The sequence below is a fragment of the Podarcis erhardii genome, assembly GCF_964252035.2.
Source record: "Podarcis erhardii genome assembly, chromosome: 4".
NCBI classification, from domain to species: Eukaryota; Metazoa; Chordata; class Lepidosauria; order Squamata; family Lacertidae; genus Podarcis; species Podarcis erhardii.
The window spans coordinates 29,446,079-29,466,582 of record NC_138508.1 but is presented as its reverse complement, the minus strand read 5'-3'; the positions used below and the strand labels follow the sequence as shown (position 1 = coordinate 29,466,582).

General features: G+C 43.5%; 1 protein-coding gene across 1 annotated transcript; it reads right to left on the bottom strand.

Moving 5' to 3' along the window:
- Positions 1-1,239: 1,239 nt before the first annotated feature.
- Positions 1,240-19,764, bottom strand: RFC3 (replication factor C subunit 3). The gene is made up of 9 exons (XM_081860589.1): positions 19,550-19,764; positions 15,942-16,079; positions 12,115-12,182; positions 11,487-11,584; positions 9,149-9,330; positions 8,268-8,404; positions 8,060-8,158; positions 2,071-2,140; positions 1,240-1,551 (listed from the first exon to the last, which is right to left on the bottom strand). The coding sequence occupies exons 1-9, from the start codon at positions 19,634-19,636 to the stop codon at positions 1,360-1,362; spliced, it is 1,071 nt and encodes a 356-aa protein (XP_081716715.1). The 5' UTR covers positions 19,637-19,764; the 3' UTR covers positions 1,240-1,359.
- Positions 19,765-20,504: the final 740 nt, after the last annotated feature.

Here is a 20,504-nt window from a genome sequence, read left to right as displayed (position 1 = left end):
GCTTAGAAGCAGGCTGCATAATACATACCAAGTGGACAAACTGCAATCTCCTTTTTCTTCTCCTTAGAAGCAGTTTACCTTGCCTTCAGTGAATATATACATATATTAATATTAATAGTAATAATACTAATAATAAATATTATTATTACAGTGGCTTTCCCCCTCTCCATTCCAGGGATCAGAGAGGATCCAAACTAGAATACAATATTTAATTATTGATCCTTAAGCCAATATCAAGTACTAGAATATTGCTTGGATAAATATTTAAACAACTCGGAAATATTAACGATCACTTCTAGATTGTTACTAGATGGGGAACATGTGGCCTACTAGATGTTGTCTGACTACAACTCCCATCATGCCTGGCCAACTGAACTCAGTGCCACTGAACTCAGTTCATTACTTCTAGGTAAATATGCTTAAGCTACGGCTGCAAGGCCCCATCTGCACTATGCACTTAAAGCAGTATCGTACCACTTTCAACAGTCATAACTTCTGTCAAAGAATCGTTTAAAATGTAGTTTGTTAAGGGTGTTGAGAGTTGTTAGAGGAGATGCCTGTTCCCCTCAAAGCTAGTTTCCAGGGTTCCCTAGGAAAAGGAGTTGATTGTTAGCCCACTCTGAGAATTATAGCTGTGAGGAAAACTGGTGTCTCCTCACACTCCTCTCAGCACCCTTAACAAGCGACACTTCCCATGATTCTTTGGGGGAAGCCATGGCTGTTTAAAGTGGTATGATACAGCTTCAAATGCATAGTGCAGACGGAGCCTTAAAGCTGCAACAGATTTCTCCATCTCCCACCATCATGAAACCTATTCAAGATGGCACATTTGAAAATTCCCAAGATTAAGGCTCACAATCATGTTCCAGACCCAAAGTACAGTGGTACCTCAGGTTAAGTACTTAATTCGTTCCGGAGGTCCATTCTTAACCTGAAACTATTCTTAACCTGAGGTACCACTTTAGCTAATGGGGCCTCTCGCTGCCGCTGCGCCGCCGGAGCATGATTTCTGTTCTCATCCTGAAGCAGAGTTCTTAACCTGAGGTACTATTTCTGGGTTAGCGGAGTCTGTAACCTGAAGCATATGTAACCCGAGGTACCACTGTAATTAGGACTATCTCTTGAGGCAAAAGCATTCCGGGATCCTGGCACTTCCCTGCTGTCAAGTATGTGACTTCTTGTTTCCTAAAACAGTTTGGACATAAAAGGCCACATGGAACCATTTCAGAACACCTCAAATTCAGCACTTAGTATTTTATTGTCCAACACAGAAATGTACCGGTGACCTGTGGTTTGTACAGCTTTCTCGACAGAACTTGTCAGTATCCCAAAAAACATGAGGGCTCTCAAAGCAACATATCAGAACATCATGGCTTCTAGTCCGTCTTCCATAAACTTCTTATAGATGGCCATAAATTTAGCCACAAATGCTTCCAGGTGATAAATGGCCTTGCTGCCCAGCTGCAGCCGGTGCTCATAGAAAGCTGCCATCTGTGCAACCTCTCCTTTCAGTTGTCCATCACAGTTGTTCAGAAGTTCAGTCAGAAGGCCCTAAAATGAGCAATAGCCAACAGTGAGAGAATTGAAGGCTCTACTCCCTAGAATGTTATGGGTACCATGGGCACTCAACAATCCAGAAAGTTACCCTGTGAGAATCAAGCCATTCAAATGATAATCTCCGATTTGGTAGGAGGGGGGACATTGTCATACAAATAACAGAACTATTAATATCATATTTACAGAGATATGCAATATATACCTGGTCCCAGATGCCCCAGTAATTAGGAATCGAATTACAAGATGCAGAGCACTATCATTGAATCAGAGAATTGTAGAGTTGGAAAAGACCCTGATTATCATCTAGTCCAACCCCTTGCAATGCAGGAATATGAAGCCGCAGGGATCAAACTTGCAACCTTGGTGTCATCAGCACCACACTCCTAACCAACTAAGCTATCCAGGCTACACTATGAACAGTGAAAAATAAAAATGATTAACACATGCATCCCAAGCTTCCATTTAATCCTAGTCTCTGTTACTAAACCAGTTAATAATCACAACATCAGTTACCTTTATTATAATCTCTGGAGGAATGCAATGGGTTAAGAGTTCATAGAGTCGCCCACGAACTTCCAGGAGCCTGTTGGAATAAAATCATTGGAAAGCTAATGCTTGGTTTTAACTCACTGTAATGCAAAGTTTTAAGGTTTAGTAACCGTCTTTTAAGTCTTTTTCTTTCATTCATTCTCATTCATATCAGCTATGACAATCTCAGTCAAATTGCCAAGTCAGAAAATTCAGTTCTCAAAACATTCAAGATAAATTTGTTTTTGCTTTTTAAATCATGGATGCACATAGCCCCAAGAACTCCAGGCTGGACGGGGTTAGGGATGGATCAGGGATGCATCTCTACAGGCAAAGAAAAACTTTGTTGGTGAGGGACCTCAGACTATGCCCACTTAAAGCTCTGTGGGCACAGATCTACCAGTCGTAGGCCCTGAAGAAGAGTGTTCTGGGTGTCTGGCTCTGCTGGATTCCAAGGCTCCTTTTCCCTGCACCAGTGATGAGTGCCAGAGCACATGGAAATGCCGTTTATTTGTAAAAAATATATACGAATATTGCATGTAGCATTGTGGGGTTAAACTTGTTAAGCCTGCATCTCTGTAGTTGGGAATGAAGAGAAGACCTTCGTGCTCCTTGAGTTTTTGTGGTTCGGGAAGCATAAGAGTTATGTAGCCAGAGGGTATATTTAGAGACTCAGAAGAATGCATGAGCAGATAAAGGCAGCAGACAAAGGAACTGGAGCTTTTAAAATTTGGGAAACTGGACATCAGTCGATAGTGTTAAGGGACTATGTCTAGGCAGGGAAAGCTGGGCTATATTTAACATATACTTTTTGCTCCATTGGATGGAATACTTTTCTGTGCACGTTAACTTCCCTTGTGCTTATTTTTTTCCCTAAGAACTGCCTTCATCTTTTTACTCAACTTTTAACTTTGTTAAAAGCTAAAAGTTAAAAATTAAAAAGCACTAATGTGGTGGCGTTTGTTAATATAACCCCATGTCTAACATGCCAGGTTCTACACTACCTTGAAGTGTTCTTGTGGAGACACAAAGGCAATTTTAGGTTGCCTGGTGAAAGGCAGCCTTGTAGAAAAAGATATTTGAAAGATATTTAATATATTTGAAAGAAATATATTATTTGTATTATGCTTCCTATGCCAATTCACTGGAACGCCAAGTGATTTAATTAAGTATGCCAACATTTCCAGTAGCAAAACAAGTTTTTCCTCTTATAAGACACTATAAGAGAAATTATAAGAAGACACTATAAGAGAAATTTTGAGGACGCCAGCGTACCTAATTTTGAGATACCTGGTATAATTGTTTTGATCACCCTGAATAATCGCCTGAATCTGAAAGCCTAAACCTGGCCAACTGCCAAAGCTAGCAAGCAATCCTGCAACACTATTCTCCTGAGCCGCATTTTCCAAGTGGAACAGCTTGTTAACAGCAGCATAGTCAGTGCTCTGCAATTTCTAAACAAGGCTTACAACAGCGACAAACTTCTCTAGCATGTCATGGTCCAACACAAGGAAGTCTCAAAATGCTTGTTGGGATGTTTGAAATGACAGGAAACCATCTACAAGCCACAACAGTTGGCAGCAGCTCTGTAGTTAACGTGACAGTTGTCACTGTCTCTTGCTGGCAGTGGGGAGCCGTTTTATTTATATGCACCTTTTAAAATCCTGAGTGTTGAAAAGAAATGATGAGGCAGGTACCTTGGAATTAAAAACAACTTTCTCCTGGCCCTGGATTTTACTGGCACCTGTGTAATTCAACCCCAACTGTCTCTTATAAAAAAGGTAAAGGTAAAGGATCACTGACAGTTAAGTCCAGTCGTGAATGACTCTGGGACTGCGGCGCTCATCTCGCTTTACGGGCCAAGGGAGCCGACATTTGTCTGCAGACAATTTTTCCGGGTCACGTGACTAAGCCGCTTCTGGCAAAACCAGAGCAATGCACAAAAACGCTGTTTACCTTCCCGTCGGAACGGTACCTATTAATCTACTTGCACTTTTTGGCGTGCTTTTGAACTGCTAGGTTGGCAGGAGCTGGGACCGAGCAACGGGAGCTCACCCCACTGCAGGGATTCGAACCGCTGACCTTCCGATCGGCAAGCCCAAGGCTCAGTGGTTTAGACCACAGCGCCACCCGCGTCCCTAAGTCTCTTATAGGCAGCTTCAAAGGCCCTGCTCCTCCATTTCAGCAAATGCTAGCCTGGGACCGAGCTAATAGGGAGTCCACCACTATGAAGCACAAACACTTATTTCACAACCACAGAGCTGCTATTGTCCAAAGATGCAGGATGTGTTCTAAAATTAGGCTGCTTGCTGTAAGATGGTAGGTAAGAGGGCACACAGATTTAAAAAAAAGAAATTGTGAAGAGCAATCATGGAATTGTAGGCAGCCACCTCTTTTTCTACACCTAAAGCAACAAGTAAAAAATAGCTCACATCAAAAAGGACCACACAGAGGGGAATCTGTGTTGAAAGCATTCATATATCTGCACCACACATTTAAAGAACTATTATGCCCTTGACAGGTCATGGCTTTTCCCAAAGAATCCTGGGAGTTCTGCAGAGCAGTTTAACAATCAATTCCTCTTTCCAGGGGTTTCAAGAAACTGTAGCTCTGTGAGGGGAACAGAGGTCTCCTAACAACTGTCAGCCTCCTTAACGAACTACAGTTCCCAAGAAGCCATATAAATAGTGGCTTGAAATGTATGGTGCAAATGTGGCCCACTTCACACAGCGCCGTATCTCTTAAGAGTTTTACTGAGATCAGGAGCAGAACACATGACTAACGGTATCATCCGTTCACAGCAAGGAAGGATTCAGTGCTCCAAATTCACCATGACAGGATGTCATTTTGTTTCTGCCAATGCAATATATCTAAAGCTAGACAAATGGCTGGCAGCTGTAAAGAGGGCAGCGGCGAACGAGTGCCAACACCAGAGCACTTCATTGGCTGAAAAGAAAAAGTTTTACAGCACAAACAAACAAAGATGCTCTCATCCGATCCAGCTGGAAATGCTTCATTGCACTGAGCAAGCAAGTTTGTTTTACAGCAGCCTGGTTCATTGCAGCTGGGAAGTTGACATCTCAGTGAGTCATTTTGCACACTACATACCATAGGAACATCCTTGCTGGAAAATAACCCGAGACTCCACCAAGCCCAGCTATCTGAGTACATGACCTGCTACTCTTTCCTCACAATGAAATTGGAAATAATACACAGTTGAAGTTTCTCTGTGGTGAACATCTGGCTAATTCAGATGACAGCCTTGAGATGGGTTAAGAGCTCTGAGAACTTAAAGAAGTATGTGTTGGCCTATTTGGACCCCTTTTTCTTAATGGCGACACGGACCATTCATAACGTAGGAATATACTGTGAGCAGGGCAGTGGGGTGGGGTAAGGTAAAGAAAAGCTATGACCATGAACTGTAACGTTGCTCCCTGCCCCTGCTCAGGCTGCACAGAAAAAGCAATTGGGTTCCTGAAATTCAGGCTGATTGTGAAGATAAAATTTAACTGACAGAATTCTACAAGCAAGCACCTCCGTATGGCAGAGCTGCCAGGCACCATCCTGTCGCCCAGGCATCTTCGCTTGCTTGCGAGTGCAAAATGCGCCTGGCTAATTTCAAACACTGAGACCATAACCATCGTGGCTAGTAGCTACTGTGATCTGCTCCCAAACAACAAGAATTTCTGTGAAGGAACTGCATCAGAAACTGGGATTTTAATATATAATTGTCTCATAGCTTGAGGTGCCCAGGAGGCAGAATACTGTATGTTACTGCCTGCAACAGATTTATTTGTTTAGGAACACAGGTTGCCACTTTAGACCAGGTAAGACCACTTGCCCATCTAAGCCCAGTTTTGTGTATTATGATTGGCCGTGGTTCTCCAGGGTCTCAGGAAGAGAACAGTGTTTTCCATCACCAGCTACCTGCTTCTTTTAACTGGAAGTGAACCTGGGATCTTCTTCATACCATGCACATGCTTTTGGCTGCGAGGTTGTGCAGCAGTTTCAGGATTCCTGCATGCAGTTAACTATCCGCTTTCAGAAATCTTTTTCTCCAAACATTTACACACTGATATAAAAACATGTTTAATACCTTAATGACCAAGGCTAACCTCATCAGCCTGAAATTTATTTCAATCATAGAAAATAAAACCCCAAGATGGTTGTCACCAATAGAAGCGAAGGCACAGAAAAAACTTAATATGGAGGCCAAATGGCCAAAATATTGGGAAATTTTGGAACAAGATGGAGACAGAGTAAAACTGCAGAGCTTTGAAAAATTAAAAAACAAAGTGCGAGATTGGCTCCATTATTACCAAATAATGGAGGCATATAATTTGGATAAAAAAGTTGGCTTCCAGGTGGAAAAATCAAAATTGGAAACAGAATTGTTAGATCCCAAAATTAAGAATTTGTCAAGAATGTATAACTTGCTGTTGAAATGGAACACTCAGGATGAAATGGTGAAATCTGCTATGATTAAATGGGCACAAGATGTTGGACATAACATAATGATGGCTGACTGGGAACAGTTATAGACCACAGGTATGAAATTTACGGAATGTAATGCCCTAAGAGAGAATTTAATGAAAATGATTTACAGGTGGTACATGACACCAGTCAAGCTTGCAAAAATTTACCATTTGCCCAAAAAAAAATGTTGGAAATTTAATGAGACTGAAGGTACATTCTTTCACCTTTGGTGGACATGCCCAAGGATTAAGACATTCTGGGAGATGATTTATAATGAAATGAAAAAGGTATTTAAATATACCTTTCTGAAGAAACCAGAGGCCTTTCTCCTGGGCATGGTCGGCCAATTGGTGCCAAAGAAGGACAGAACTTTCTTTATGTACAGTGGTGCCCCGCAAGACGAATGCCTCACAAGACGAAAAACTCGCTAGACGAAAGGGTTTTCCGTCTTTTGAGGTGCTTCGCAAGATGAATTTCCCTATGGGTTTGCTTCGCAAGACGAAAACGTCTTGCGAGTTCTTGCGATTTCCCCCCTTTTTCCCCCTTTTTCTAAGCCGCTAAGCTGCTAATAGCCGCTTAGCCGCTAATAGCCGCTAAACCGCTAATAGCGCTAAGCCGCTAAGCCGCTAATAGGGGTGCTTCGCAAGACAAAAAAACCGCAAGACGAAGAGACTCGCGGAACAAATTAATTTCGTCTTGCGAGGCACCACTGTATGCAACAACAGCAGCAAGAATACTCATCGCGAAGTATTGGAAGACACAAGATTTACCCACCCGGGAAGAATGGGAGATGAAGTTGATGGACTATATGGAATTGGCAGAAATGACTGGCAGAATCCGAGACCAGGGAGAAGAGTCGGTGGAAGAAGATTGGAAAAAAATTAAAGATTATTTACAGAAATATTGTAAAATTAATGAGCTTTAGAAAAATGGTGGAATGAAGTTATATGGCTTGGCAGAAATGTTATAAGGAATTAGGTACAGATAGATTGTTAATGTATTAAAGGGAAAAAACAAGGTTAGAGTATGTTAAGATTAATTACAGGACAGAAAACAGAGGAAGATGGAAAGGAATTGCTGAAACAGTTAATTGAAGTGGAATACAAAAAGGGAGGCGTGGGGAAGTCAATGAAACAAGTGAATGAAAAATGAGCTTGAAAATATTGGAAGTGTTTTTAATTGTTCTTGTTTTGTTTTGTTAACTCAATGTTTTATGTAGTGTTTTTGTTTTTGTTTTTGTATTGTATTATATTGATTTGTTTAATTCTTTTTCTTTCTTTTTGTAATCTTTAAACTCTTAATAAATATTATTTTTTTAAAAAAGAAATTTACTTCAATCAACTCCTACCGGGTTTTTATCAAGTTCCTGGAAATGCACTCTGTCTAGACATTCTAGCACACATAGTATTAAACTGCTACACTGCATTTTAATATCAGACAACTTACAAGCACCATCCATTTTACAGCTAGGCATTGTCCCCCAACCACACTGACCTACCTCTGCGGGGTCTGCTGACCAACAATGGCGTTTGCCGTCTCTCTCAGATATACCTCCCAGTCGGTCTCAGAAATGTCTTGGTCTGGAGTGAAAGGATACCTGTGCAACCAACAGCGACGACTTGCTTAAATACAAAACAAACAAACAAACAAACAGCCCTTTTGTAACCAAAACTCCCTCCTGTATTCACCCATTCTTCTGGACTTACTGTTGCACCCTGCACGCCTCACACATCAGAAGGGCCTTTCGGAGATTTCGGCCGGACTTCTCTGCAATCCTCTGAGCAAGTTCTCTAGGAAGAACCAGACCCTCCTTCTTACACACAACGGACAATACGTTGCAGATCTAGAGATTCAACAGGGCAATTAACAGTTTTGCATGGTACCTCACTTTCCAAAAATTCCAAGTATCTCCGCTCTAGTCAAAATTGCTGCAGCAGCCAGCTACGGGGGAAGTCCCTATATTATAAGAGGATATGTGAAGGCACAAAGGAGCCAGTTTTACAAATAATGCTTGCAGGTGACCTGTGCCCACCTTCTGAGTCACCTCTTCCTTGCCACAAGCCCCATTTGCCAGCCCTCCTGGGTACTGGGTAAGAGCAATGTGATGTCTTCCCAAGCACATTTCTCCACGAAGGAATAAATTCCTTCCTGCTGCTCCTTGAGCCAGGGACAAACCACATCAGCAGTTGCTCCCTGTATTCTTTACAGTAGCAGTGAGAAAGAAATACTACTAGCCGACCTCACAGGGTTGTAAGAAATAGACAGATATGTTGATAAAAGTGCCTTCGGCAACTACTTAACAAATTCTAAGTGGTATTTTCTAGTTTCAGAGAAATGCTTGGAGAAGTGTGGACTAGAGAACGCATTTTTTAAGAAAACCGCAGTCATGCAAAGTACTGTAAAGGGGAACCTAATTCGGAAGTCTTCCATGCACACAGACACAGGATTAACTAGGCAGACAGAGTCAGGGGAAAATAAAGAACAAGGAATCCCAAATCAGGTATTTAAACTTGTTGCAGCCAACATTACACAGAGTAAAATGCAAGTGCACTGAAGGGCTGTCTGTCTGCCCCTGCCTTGAACCTACATCTTCAATGCTGGGCGCAGGCACTCGCACTGCAAGGCACCTGCTCCGGATAGGTGCAATGACTTTCGATGTAGAATTGCAACACAGAATTAATCTGCAGGTAGCCATATACTTCTCCATGGTTCGGCGCAACGCATGCTGGGCATCTTTTGTAAGCTTGTCCACTTCAGTCAACAGCACCACTGAAAAACAAAACAAAAGCCACCCTTTATCATGCTCTCACAGAGTCTACCTTAACTTGGCTTTTCGCTTCTGCTGATACAATGGGACAGGATTAGAGAAAACCTTCCCACTTGTGCCTCTTCCACTGAAGTTCCCGGGAGGTGCTTCCCCACGGTGCAATCCTGCGCTGATGGCAGTTTGTGTAAATATTCTAACCATAAGTCTGGGAAAGGCACATCACCTGAAACAGCCAGGGAATGGCTGGCTTAGCCATGACAGCATGGAAGAGGGGTTCTTGCAACTGGGATGCCTCTGACCTTGCTTTGAACCCGGGATCTTCCACTTGCTATTTCCAGCATCTCCAGGTAAGGCTAAGAAAGGATCCTGTTTAAAATTCTGGAGAACGACTGCAAGTCGGTGTGGACCATCCTAGTATTCTCAAGTGTTGTTGGACAACACGCCCATCATCTGTGACCACTTAGCCATGCTGGCTGGGACTGATGGGAGTTGTATTCCAACAATATGTATGACTTGCTTATATGGCAGCTTCCTATGTTCACATGGGTCTTTCTCATGAGAGAAGCACTTTACCAGGAAGGAAGGTACTACATAGCAGCGGTGGGGGGGGCGGGGGCAGAGAGAGACAGAGACTTTGCATTCAACCTCGTCCATGTGATTAGAAAGTATTTACATATGCATGACATCGCAGTACAATGAAATGTCTTCCTTATTGTTCTGTATGAGTGAGTGTGACAAGTCAGGAACTGGCTTGAGCTGGTGCTACTTTTGCAAAAAAATAAAAATAAAAAATAAAAAATAACACTACATTGCCACTTCCCACCAAGAATAATGACAAAAAAGCCAGCTTAGTTCAGCCAAAGAAAACTGATGATCAGCTGAAGCCGATGAATGAATATTGTTACAGAGCCAATGCACACTGCTGCAAATCTTTTATATCCAAGGTTCAAAAGGTATTTGTTTAAAGCATTTTTTACCCAGCTCTTCAGCTGAAAAGGCTCCCAGAGCAGCTTACAAAGATCAGAAATAAAGAGTCCTTGCCCTCAGGCTTACAATCTAAACGACAGGACACACAAGGAAAGGGACTTGGGAGGGAGGCAGAAAAAAGAAGAAGCTATGTCAAGCGCAATTCAGATCACTGGATTCAGAGTCCAGAGAGCCAACCTTTATAGGTAGTAATGATGATACCATTGCTATTAAAAAAATCAACACTGTAAACTGAAGATTGTATTTGGCTGCAGTCTTAAGCTTAAGAGTGGATGCTCTACAGCAGGCATAGGCAAACTCCGGCCCTCCAGATGTTTTGGGATTCCCATCATCCCTAGCTAACAGGACCAGTGGTCAGGGATGTTGGGAACTGTAGTCCAAACATCTGGAGGGCCGGAGTTTGCCAATGCCTGTTCTACAGGGAAGTGGGGAGTTTCAAATGTTGCAAAACCAAGAGTCTCTCATGTAGCCTGGAAGTCTGCCAAGCATGTTGCTACTGCAATATTACCCACATGCAAACAGATTATCTGCCTCTGATTCCATCTGCCAGATCAGGGTCAGCAATAAACCATTCTACTCTGCATGCAGAAGGTCCCGTTTTGAGACATTTGCAAGTAGGGCTGCAAAAGACTGCATGTCTGAAACCCTGGAGAGCCCCTGCCAACCAGTGCAGACAATATGGAGCTAGATGGACCAAGGATCTCACTAAGTATAAGGCTGCTTCCTAGGTTCCTAAGCGAAGGGAACCATAGAGTATTTTGAGAATACAATGTCACAGAAGAATCAAGAGGTGAGAAGAGTCTAGACGCCTTCTAACAACATGCAAACCTCCCACTTTCTGAATACCATGAAGCTCAGAGCAAAAATTCAAACATCAACAGCTATGGATCTTTTGGACAATTATTACAATTACAGCAATAAATTGCAGCTATATATACTATTATCTGGAACACAAGTATTGCACATATTTCAATTTCCCCCCTCATTTCTGAAATACATGCATTTCTGTTGGGGAACTACTAATATTTCTGGAAATTTTGTATCTCTAAAAGTGACAGAAGACAAAAAGAGCTGGAGAATATAAAGAATTTACAATATTCAAGGTACATGGCTGATCTTGTGCAAAGTACTGCAAGATATTTTTCTTCAAGGTTATTGCTCATTTACAGACCTTTAAAATCTCGCTGGGTGCTTGTCTCAAGTTGCTGTGACTGAGCTAACGTCTTCAGTAATTCCTGAATTACCACCCGGTCACTGTTTCCTGCATCACTGAAAATAAGTTCAGATTGAAATATGATACTCAAGGAAGGTGCAGTGCATGGCTGGGGAGGGTCCCAAGGGCCAGACAGAGAGGGCTGGAGGGCCACATATGCGAACAATTCCTTAAAGATATACAGCCATACCTCGGAAGTCGAAGGAATCCATTCCGAAAGTCCGTAGGTTCGGAAACCAAGGCGTGGTTTCTGATTGGCTGCACGAGCTTCCTGCAGCCAATCAGAAGCTACGTTGGACGTTCAGGTTCCAAAGAACATTCGCAAACCGGAACACTCACTTCTGGCGTTCAGGAGCCAAAACGTTCCATTCGCAAGGCATTCAGGATCCACATTACGACTGTACTTTGGTTTCTTTAACAGTAAAGCTGGAGCTAGCTTTAAAATTGCAACAATAAAACAAGGGTCTTCTAGCACCTCGGTAGTTTTTGCTGCAATGGGCTATAAAATTTACTCCTCTGAAAATTATAAGAATTGCAAAATTCCCACAGCCTCTTACTGGATCTTGTGAGCTTACTGCAAACATACCTTGGGTTAACTTCAAGGTGATAGTTGCTGGCAATAGTGCTAATTTCAATCTTCTTTTTAGAAGGCGCCTGAAAAGAAAGATTATTAAACAAAAAATTTTAAAGAGATCAGTGACGGAAAGACTTAGCTGAAATCAGTGGGTTATGAATACAGGCTTCAAAAACCACCCACTGCTAACTGCTTAGCATGAGCTGAGTTGAAGGACTAGAAGGGCTTAACGGCACCCAGGCTGCAATGCACCAGGGAAACTACGAAATAAAGAGACTCAGCGTGAAAATGGCGGCAGGTGGAATGGCATGCAAGGAAAAGGGCAACACCCTGGGTTCAAAGCTCTCAAATTCAAGCAGAATGCTAACCTCCTGGAAAGGATGGGATGTGCCCCAGTTCGCATGTCGCTTTAAATCATAGTTTAAAACTAAGGTTTCATGCAAATGAGCAGCGTGGTCAAGCACACTATTCAGAAGTTCCTTCTCCTTCTCTGCCATGAAACTGACTTGTCATGTTGTCCAAAGCTGGGTTCATGAATAATCTTATGCACTTCTATCAGGTTGCCTCTGGCTTGCCTTTTCTCTAAACTAAAAAGCACCCCAAATCTCCTCCTAAGGAAGTTGCTGCATCCTCTGAATCATTTTCATCGCCCTTTTCTAAAACCTGTTACCACTCTACAATATCCTTTTGGAGTTGAGGTGACCAGAACTGTACAGATTTGTATAGCAGCCTTATGATATTGTTTGTTTTCCCTTCCTTTCCTAATGATCCCTAGCATGGCGTTCCAGCTCTTTTCACAGCTGCTGCATACTGGGTTGACATCTCAATCAAGTTAGACACTATGACCCCAAGGACTTGTTCCTGATCAGTCACCACCAGTTCATGATCTTCAGTATCCAGTTCAGCTTCTAATACAGTGGTGCCCCACAAGACGAATGCCTCGCAAGACGAAAAACCCGCTAGACGAAAGGGTTTTCCATTTTGGAGGTGCTTCGCAAGACGAATTTCCCTATGGGCTTGCTTCGCAAGACAAAAATGTCTTGCAAGTTTTTCCGACTTTTTTCCCCTCCCCCCCCCTTTTTCTAAGCCGCTAAGCCACTTATCCGCTAAGCCGCTAAAAGCCGCTAAGCTGCTAACAGCGCTAATCCGCTAAACCGCTAATGGGCTTGCTTCGCAAGACGAAAAAACCGCTAGACGAAGAGAATTGCGGAACGGATTCTTTTCATCTTGCGAGGCACCACTGTATTGTGGTTTTAAGCAATTCACAAGCATTTTGGGGATATTTGACACTTTTGTCCTTGTCTTTCAGCTTTCTTTCTTACCAACCCCCTTATTTGGAGGAAGATCGCTCTTTTGAAGTCAAATGTGACCATGTTGGGTTCTCTACGCAACTCTTCATTTACACATATATTAATAGCACTATGGTTACTGTTCCAAACGGTTTCACCAACACTTCTCACACCGGATCCTGGGCAGGACTTACCGTATTTTTCCGTCTATAGGACACCCCCTTCTATAAGACCCACCCCTATTTTGGGGGACTCAATTTTAGGAAAATGAGGAGAGATGGCCCCAAGTTGTTGAGCCTCTTCCCACACACACCTGTGGGCAGGAAACACTCTCTAGATCAGCCTTTCTCAACCTGTGGGTCCCCAGATGTTGCTGAACTACAACTCCCATCACCCCTAGCTAGCATGGCCAGAGCTCAGGGATGATGGGAGTTGTAGTCCAACAACATCTGGGGACCCACAGGTTGAGAACCGCTGCTCTAGATCGTTTCCCACGCGCAGCGGCATTGCGGGAAGTTGCGCTCCCAGGAGCACAACCTCCTCTGGTGCTGCCAGGTTGGAAACGATCCAGGGAGCACCTGCCACATGCAGCATCGGGGAAATTTGCGCTCCCACCAACGAGCTGGCTGGCAACACGCAGCTTCTCCCCCCCCCCCAATAGCTGCGGGCAGGAAACACCCCCCCCCCGATCATTCCCCACTCGCTGCAGCATCGCGGGAAGCTGCGCTCCCGCCAACGAGCTGGCTAGCGGCGCACCACTTCTCCACCCCCATGCCACTATCCGTGTATTAGACGACCCCAGTTTTTTGATGTGATTTTTAAGTCAAAAAACCTCGTCCAATACATGGGAAAATATGTTACGTCCAGGGTCATTGCCCTTCTGGTCAGTTCCATGACCAACTGTCCTTGGGCAAAGTCATTTGGAGTATCTATAGAGATTTTACATTATACTTCCAGCTTCTCTGTAAGATGATTACAACTTCCCAATTTATTGTACGTTGAATCATCACTTGTGTCGCTTCCGATTTTAGGAACTAATAATATTGATAGAAATTTCATTCTACTTCTCTAAAAACATTCCTCACGGGTACATTAAGGCTTTCAAGTATACCTTTTACCCACGGTGATTAAATAGACCTTATCTAGTTCAGATCAAACTACAAAATGAAGCTATACAGACACCGCAGCATCATTTTGCTCTCCCCTATTTTAGTTTAAAAGTGCTAACCTTCACATCTCTTTCTGTGCTTATATTAATAACATGCCACTACTTTATATGCAGGCATTTTGAAGATGATGAAAAAGACATTTGTCAAGTTCCGCCCATAGCTAGATGCCAAAGGGCCCTCAGATAGGAAAGCATCTGACAGGAAGGGAAGCTGATATTTTGAAAGACTATCTACTTAAAACTGTTCCACTTAAAACTCCCCAGCATTAAGACGTTTGCAGGCACAACATGTTCCCATAATGTCTTATTAACTTAAGCAGGAAAATTTAATTTAAAAAGAAATAAAAATGGCAAGAGAGACCGTTTGCACAATGCTTTGGAAATATCTGTCTTCTCCAAGAACTCTGCTGATTACTAACCACTCTCTTTGCAATTTGCTGATTAAAATGCAAGCTTTCCCCCCAAAAAAAGATTTTTGAATTGATAGAAAGAAAATCTGTAGTAATAGATTTTCCAGGGACTGTTTTCACTCCCCAAGCAGCTAACTATGCAAAGAGTTCATTATGTTTGTTGAAAACATCACTTTGCAAATACTTCTCATCAGGTTATTGGTGGCATGTGAGCAAGCAATAATAATTAGTCAGTGAAGCCCACAATAAAGACGAACTGGTTTCTTGACACTGACTGCAGGCTTCAGCCTGAGACAGCAGGAAATGTAAGCTAAGTGCCCGACTAAATCATTTCAAATATCACACAACTGAAGGGAGATAATAGTACCGGTAAATCCTTGGCAGTGATTTGCCAGGGAGAATTCCTCCAGCACAGAATGTTTACAGCCTAATCAAGTGCTAATTCATAATAGGAGGAAACAGCCACTGGTTATTTAACCAGCTGTGGAAATGGTGCTTAAATTGCCTGTAGGTCCTTTTCCAGCCTGGACACAAGTGTGTAGACAGCCACAGACATGCCTTCTCCACTTCCAAACTTTGCAGACTTAGGGTGGAGGTCTGAAGGGGCCTGTAAGTGTGTTTTCCTGAACAAGCCCCCGCATTACCAGGGTGCACAATTGCAAGGAAGCTGGGAAATACATTCAGGTAAACAAGCTTACATGTGAAACACTCAGCGGTTGGGAGTGAAAGGGGCAGAACTGGAGATATTGGATTGCCCTGATCTGTGTACCCCTTTGGACGTCAGGGGGTGAGGAACCTCAGGACTAGGGGACAAATATAGTCTATGCACTTTTGCCCTCATGTATCCACGTTGGACAACTTCTGGAGATTAAAAACTAGCATGTGTTGAAATGTGCTGTCTTTTCCTGCATTATGTTGACAGTCAACATATTTATCTCGTTTTGTAAATATGAAGTTAGGGCAGATTCTTACTGTTATGCTCTGATGTTCAATCCTCAGCTTCTCCACTCCGGAGCCATACAGTTCTCTCAGCAGGCACATTATTCTGGTCTTTTTTCCAGCTCCTGAAGGCCCATACACTAACAGATGAGGAAAGTCGCCACACTGAACCTGTCAAATGGAATACAGTAAAACTGAATTACAGTAATGTCTCAGGCAGCATCATGCTTAGTCAGCATCATAAACACAGAGAATGATACATATTTTAGTATACCGTTCCCCACACTAGTTTTACAGCCCTTCACAATGTTGTCTTTTCCTTTGGAAGGCCATCGATTTAGACATGAGCACAAAATAGAGAGTTCAAGAGGACATGAAACTGTGACTGTGCATGGCGTGAGTCTGATAAAAGCCCTTGGTGCATCAGGTTTTCTAGGAGTCAGGTGGCTTGAGAACACATCCCGAAACAAACTAGGACCTGGAAGACCAGAGTTCAAATCCCCACTCAATCATGAATCTTGGGCGGGTCTTCAACTCTCAGCCTAACCTACCTCACAAGGTTGTTGTGAAGATAATATAGAGAAGAAGAGAAGGAGGTGTGCCCCCTTGAGATCATTGGAGGAAAGGTGGGATATAAATGGAATAAAAATAAAAATAGTCAGAAAGTGCATACAGTAAACTTGAAAATAACTTTGAGAAGCCAATTTTTAATAAACTAATGCAGAATTTTGTTGCAAGCCATAGACACCCTTATCCAGGGGTGTAGCCAGGATTTTTGTTGGGGGGGGGCAGGACTTTTGTTAGGGTGGGACAGAACCGACATGATTGGTTAGTTAGTTAAGTATTTCTATTGTTTTACTTGATGGGGGAGCAGCTGCCCCCCCCGGCTTATTTGGGCATTGAGCCCTAGGATCAAAGAGTTGGAAGGACCTCAAAGGTAATCTGGTTCAACCTTCTGCTGTTAAAGGAAATCCACAATCACAGCATCTCCAATAGGTCAAAATCTAGCCTCAGGTGGAAAATGAAAGAAAGCACACCACCTTTTGAAGCAAACTAAAGGACTGGAATTGAGTTGCAGAGCACTTTTTTCCCTTTTGTTTTTTGCACAAAATGGTCGGCAGAGTAAAGGTTTCAGTTCTCTGACATCTCTAGCCAGGTAGTCCTGGAGCTGTTGCTGCCACCAGCCATTGTAGAAAATAATGGGCTAGATGAAACAACCATCTGATTCCATACAGGGTAGTTTTCTAGTTTCCTAATGGATCAGGGTTAGAATGTGAACGACCTGAGTGCCCCAAGCTACTCAACTGAGTTCTCTCTATCATACAAGACTGCCAGTCTCATAGGATGCCAAAAAAGAATTATTTTGGGATTCACTGGTTCATTCTGCCAGGTTTACAGACATCTTTCATATTTTAGCCACTGCGCCTAGCTCCATTTAATCTGTGGTTGACTGCATTCCAGAACCAGGCCTGTCTTGTATCACAGGAGCCAACCCTTGAAATCTGTGTCAGATGAACTATTTTAACCCCAAAACAATCGCTTTTTGCAACAGAGCAATTGCATATTTTGTGGTCAAGAGTACACAAAGTGTTCCTACTTCATTTCAGATCTGACAAACAACATATTACAGTGGCACCAAGTTAAGTTTATACATAGACAATTACCCTGAGGTAAATCATCTTTCCATAAACAAGCCACCAACGTGAACAGCAGCAGCTAGAATTAGAGAAAGTCCTGGGAGATCACCAATGGTTAATGCTTTGGTGCCTGAGCCTGTCTAATATGTATTCTTTAACCTAGAAGCCCTATTCCCAAATCCCTAATGGATGGTGAATGTTGAAGGGAAAACATAACTAAACACAAAGACGCCCCCCCCCAATTCCTTTTTTTAAAATTACATGTTCGAGGATTGAGCTTTTTGCTCAAATCAAACCACAAGAGCCAAAACTCCAAAACCAAGACACAGTGGCATTGTGATGTTCGCTTTGTGAAATTTTTGAATGCAGAGCCACACAAGTAGTGGAATCCCCCCCACACACACACACACCCCGCAACCCAAAAATAATTATTTGTGCAATCAAAGACATACCATTGCTTAAAGTCCACTGGAATTGGAGCATTCTTAAATTTGCAGTGAATTTTATGTTGCCCTGGGTTCAATTTACTTAGTAACCATGTTACTAAGTAACATGGAAGTGCGATACTATCACAAATTACTGGTGCTGCAAACAGTCACTGCCTTATACAGAGACAGACAGTGTAAGCTGCCTTATACTGAGATATACCACTGGCTTATCCAATCCTGTGTACAACAGCCTCCCCACTCCATATGTTTTGGATTACAACTTCCAATAGCCCCAGCCACCAGGGTCATGCTGACTAGGACCGATGGGAGTTGCGGTCCAAAACATCTGGACTGGAAGTCACCAGGCTGGGGAAGGCTGGTCTATACTGAGAGCCAGCAACTCTCCAAGGCTGCAGACAAGTCTTTCTAGCCCTACTGCCAAACGCTAAACTTGATTACCATTCAGGCTTTGCATTAAAAGGTCACAGGATGCATCTCTGGCATTTCATGGATTTTCTGCCCTACTATTTTACACTGGAGTTTTTTCTTTCAATATGTATGCCTGCATGTGTAAATATTCTTGCCAACTGACATATTTTGTGCTTAAGATGGAAGCAGTTCAGGTCTATGAAAGCTCATGTCCCAACCAATCTTGTATGGTATGGTATTTGGTACTCCCAAATACCCTAATTTTTGCTTTGTACCTGCTGTTGAGCACCATCATTTTTGCTTTGTACCTGCTGTTGAGCACCATCATGAGGGAGAGAAGCTACGGTGCTTTTCCAAACCAGGGTTCAGTACCTGGATAGGTGAGGCGGTAACAAAGAGATATAAATGCACCTGAGGACATACACAATGCATTTTTGTCATTGCAGCTTACCCCCTCCAAATGTATCCAAGAGCCTGACTTAACTTGAGCTCACGCATCAGCCACATAAAGAGTATTCTCAGTTAGCAGGCATGCACATATGCTCACTACACATGCTCAGATGCTTTTCTTTTTCTTATTGGTACTTCATGTACTGCAGGACTGAAATCAATTCCAGGACTGCTCTTTGGCTGGAACCAAGGCTGGCGCTATCATTCGGTCAACTAGGCAGCTGCCTAGGGCACAGACTTCACAGGGGCGCAGTACTGACCTTTGAGGGGCACAGTTTCATACAGATTCACTGGATTTGTGTACTGAAACACTTTCTTTGGCATTTGAGAAAGATAACCAAATATTGTCGCATTGCCTAGTCTTGCGATTTAAATTAAATTTAGCAGTTGAAGTTTTGTGCTTTTCGTTTTTTTCCTACATCTGTTTTTGAAAATTGAAGAAATAAGAAGAAGAAGAAGAAGGGTGGTGCAAATAGGTAGCTCTGCCTAGCACCGGCTCTTGCTATAACCCAATAAAAGAGGAAAGAAAGGGGGGTGGGGTGTTTGAAGCTATTGCGGAGAGCAAAAACACTCGCCAATACCCGAGGACCAGCCTGTCCAAAAGCCGCCGAAGAAGTGAAGAGATAAGAAAGAGAAGGGCACCCGAGCATGTGCAGAGCGCCAGCCGCCTGTCTCCCTCTCTCCCTCTCTCTCTCACCAGGTTGCGAAGCTGCGCTGCCTGATCCCGGTGATAGTCCACTTTGCCGAGGGAGTTCGGCCGGTACTTGTCCACCCAGAGACTCATGGCCACGATCCGCAGAGAAAGAACCGGATTGCAAAAGAATAAAAATAAAAAGCGCGCGCTCCGCTGCCGCGCTCCCGCCCACGATAGGCGACTCAAGCGCCGCCACCGCCCCGTGGAAACGTCACCGAGCATGCGCACGAGCTCCTCTTTCAGGTCGTCAGCCTCGGCTCTTTCACTTCCGCCAGTTCGATCGAATCTAGGCCCCGCCTTCCTCGCTTACGGTGGCCGCCTGGGGATAAAATAATGAAACAAAGGGAAGCTTAACGCCAGGCGGAGAGCAGGGGCGGCGAAGTGGAGTGTAGCGCGCGGCGCCTCGTGGAGGAGATCGCGGTGCTCGCGGGGGCTGCCCACGTGCCATGAGTTTTCTGGGCCACAGTGTCCCGAAGAATTTGTGCTTTGAGTCACCTGCTCGGCAGCAGCGGGCAGTATTTGTTTATTGCTTTGTGTTCTGCCTTTGCTCACGATTCCATAGAATCATAGAAGTGGAGAGTTGGAGGGGGTCCCAGGGGTCATCTAGTCCAACCCCCCCCCAAGCTTGTGAAATATACTCGGGAGAGGAGTGTGGATTTCATGCTGTTTATTCAGCTCATAGTAGCGAGGAATGGAAGTTCCCCCAAACTGTCTGCTTTATATACATTATTTACACAATGGGCCCCACGTGATTGGCTAATTCCGGGATTGTCCTGTAGGCCAATCAGGTTGCGGATTCACTTCCACCTGGAGCTGGATTAGGTGGCTCCTGCGGACCAATCAGACTGCTGCATTCTGGATCCTATTGCTCTAGGACCAATCAGACTGCTGCTTTTTGGATCCTATTCAACTCAGTACATAACAGCAGGAATCTCAGCTACATCCTACATGGCAGGTG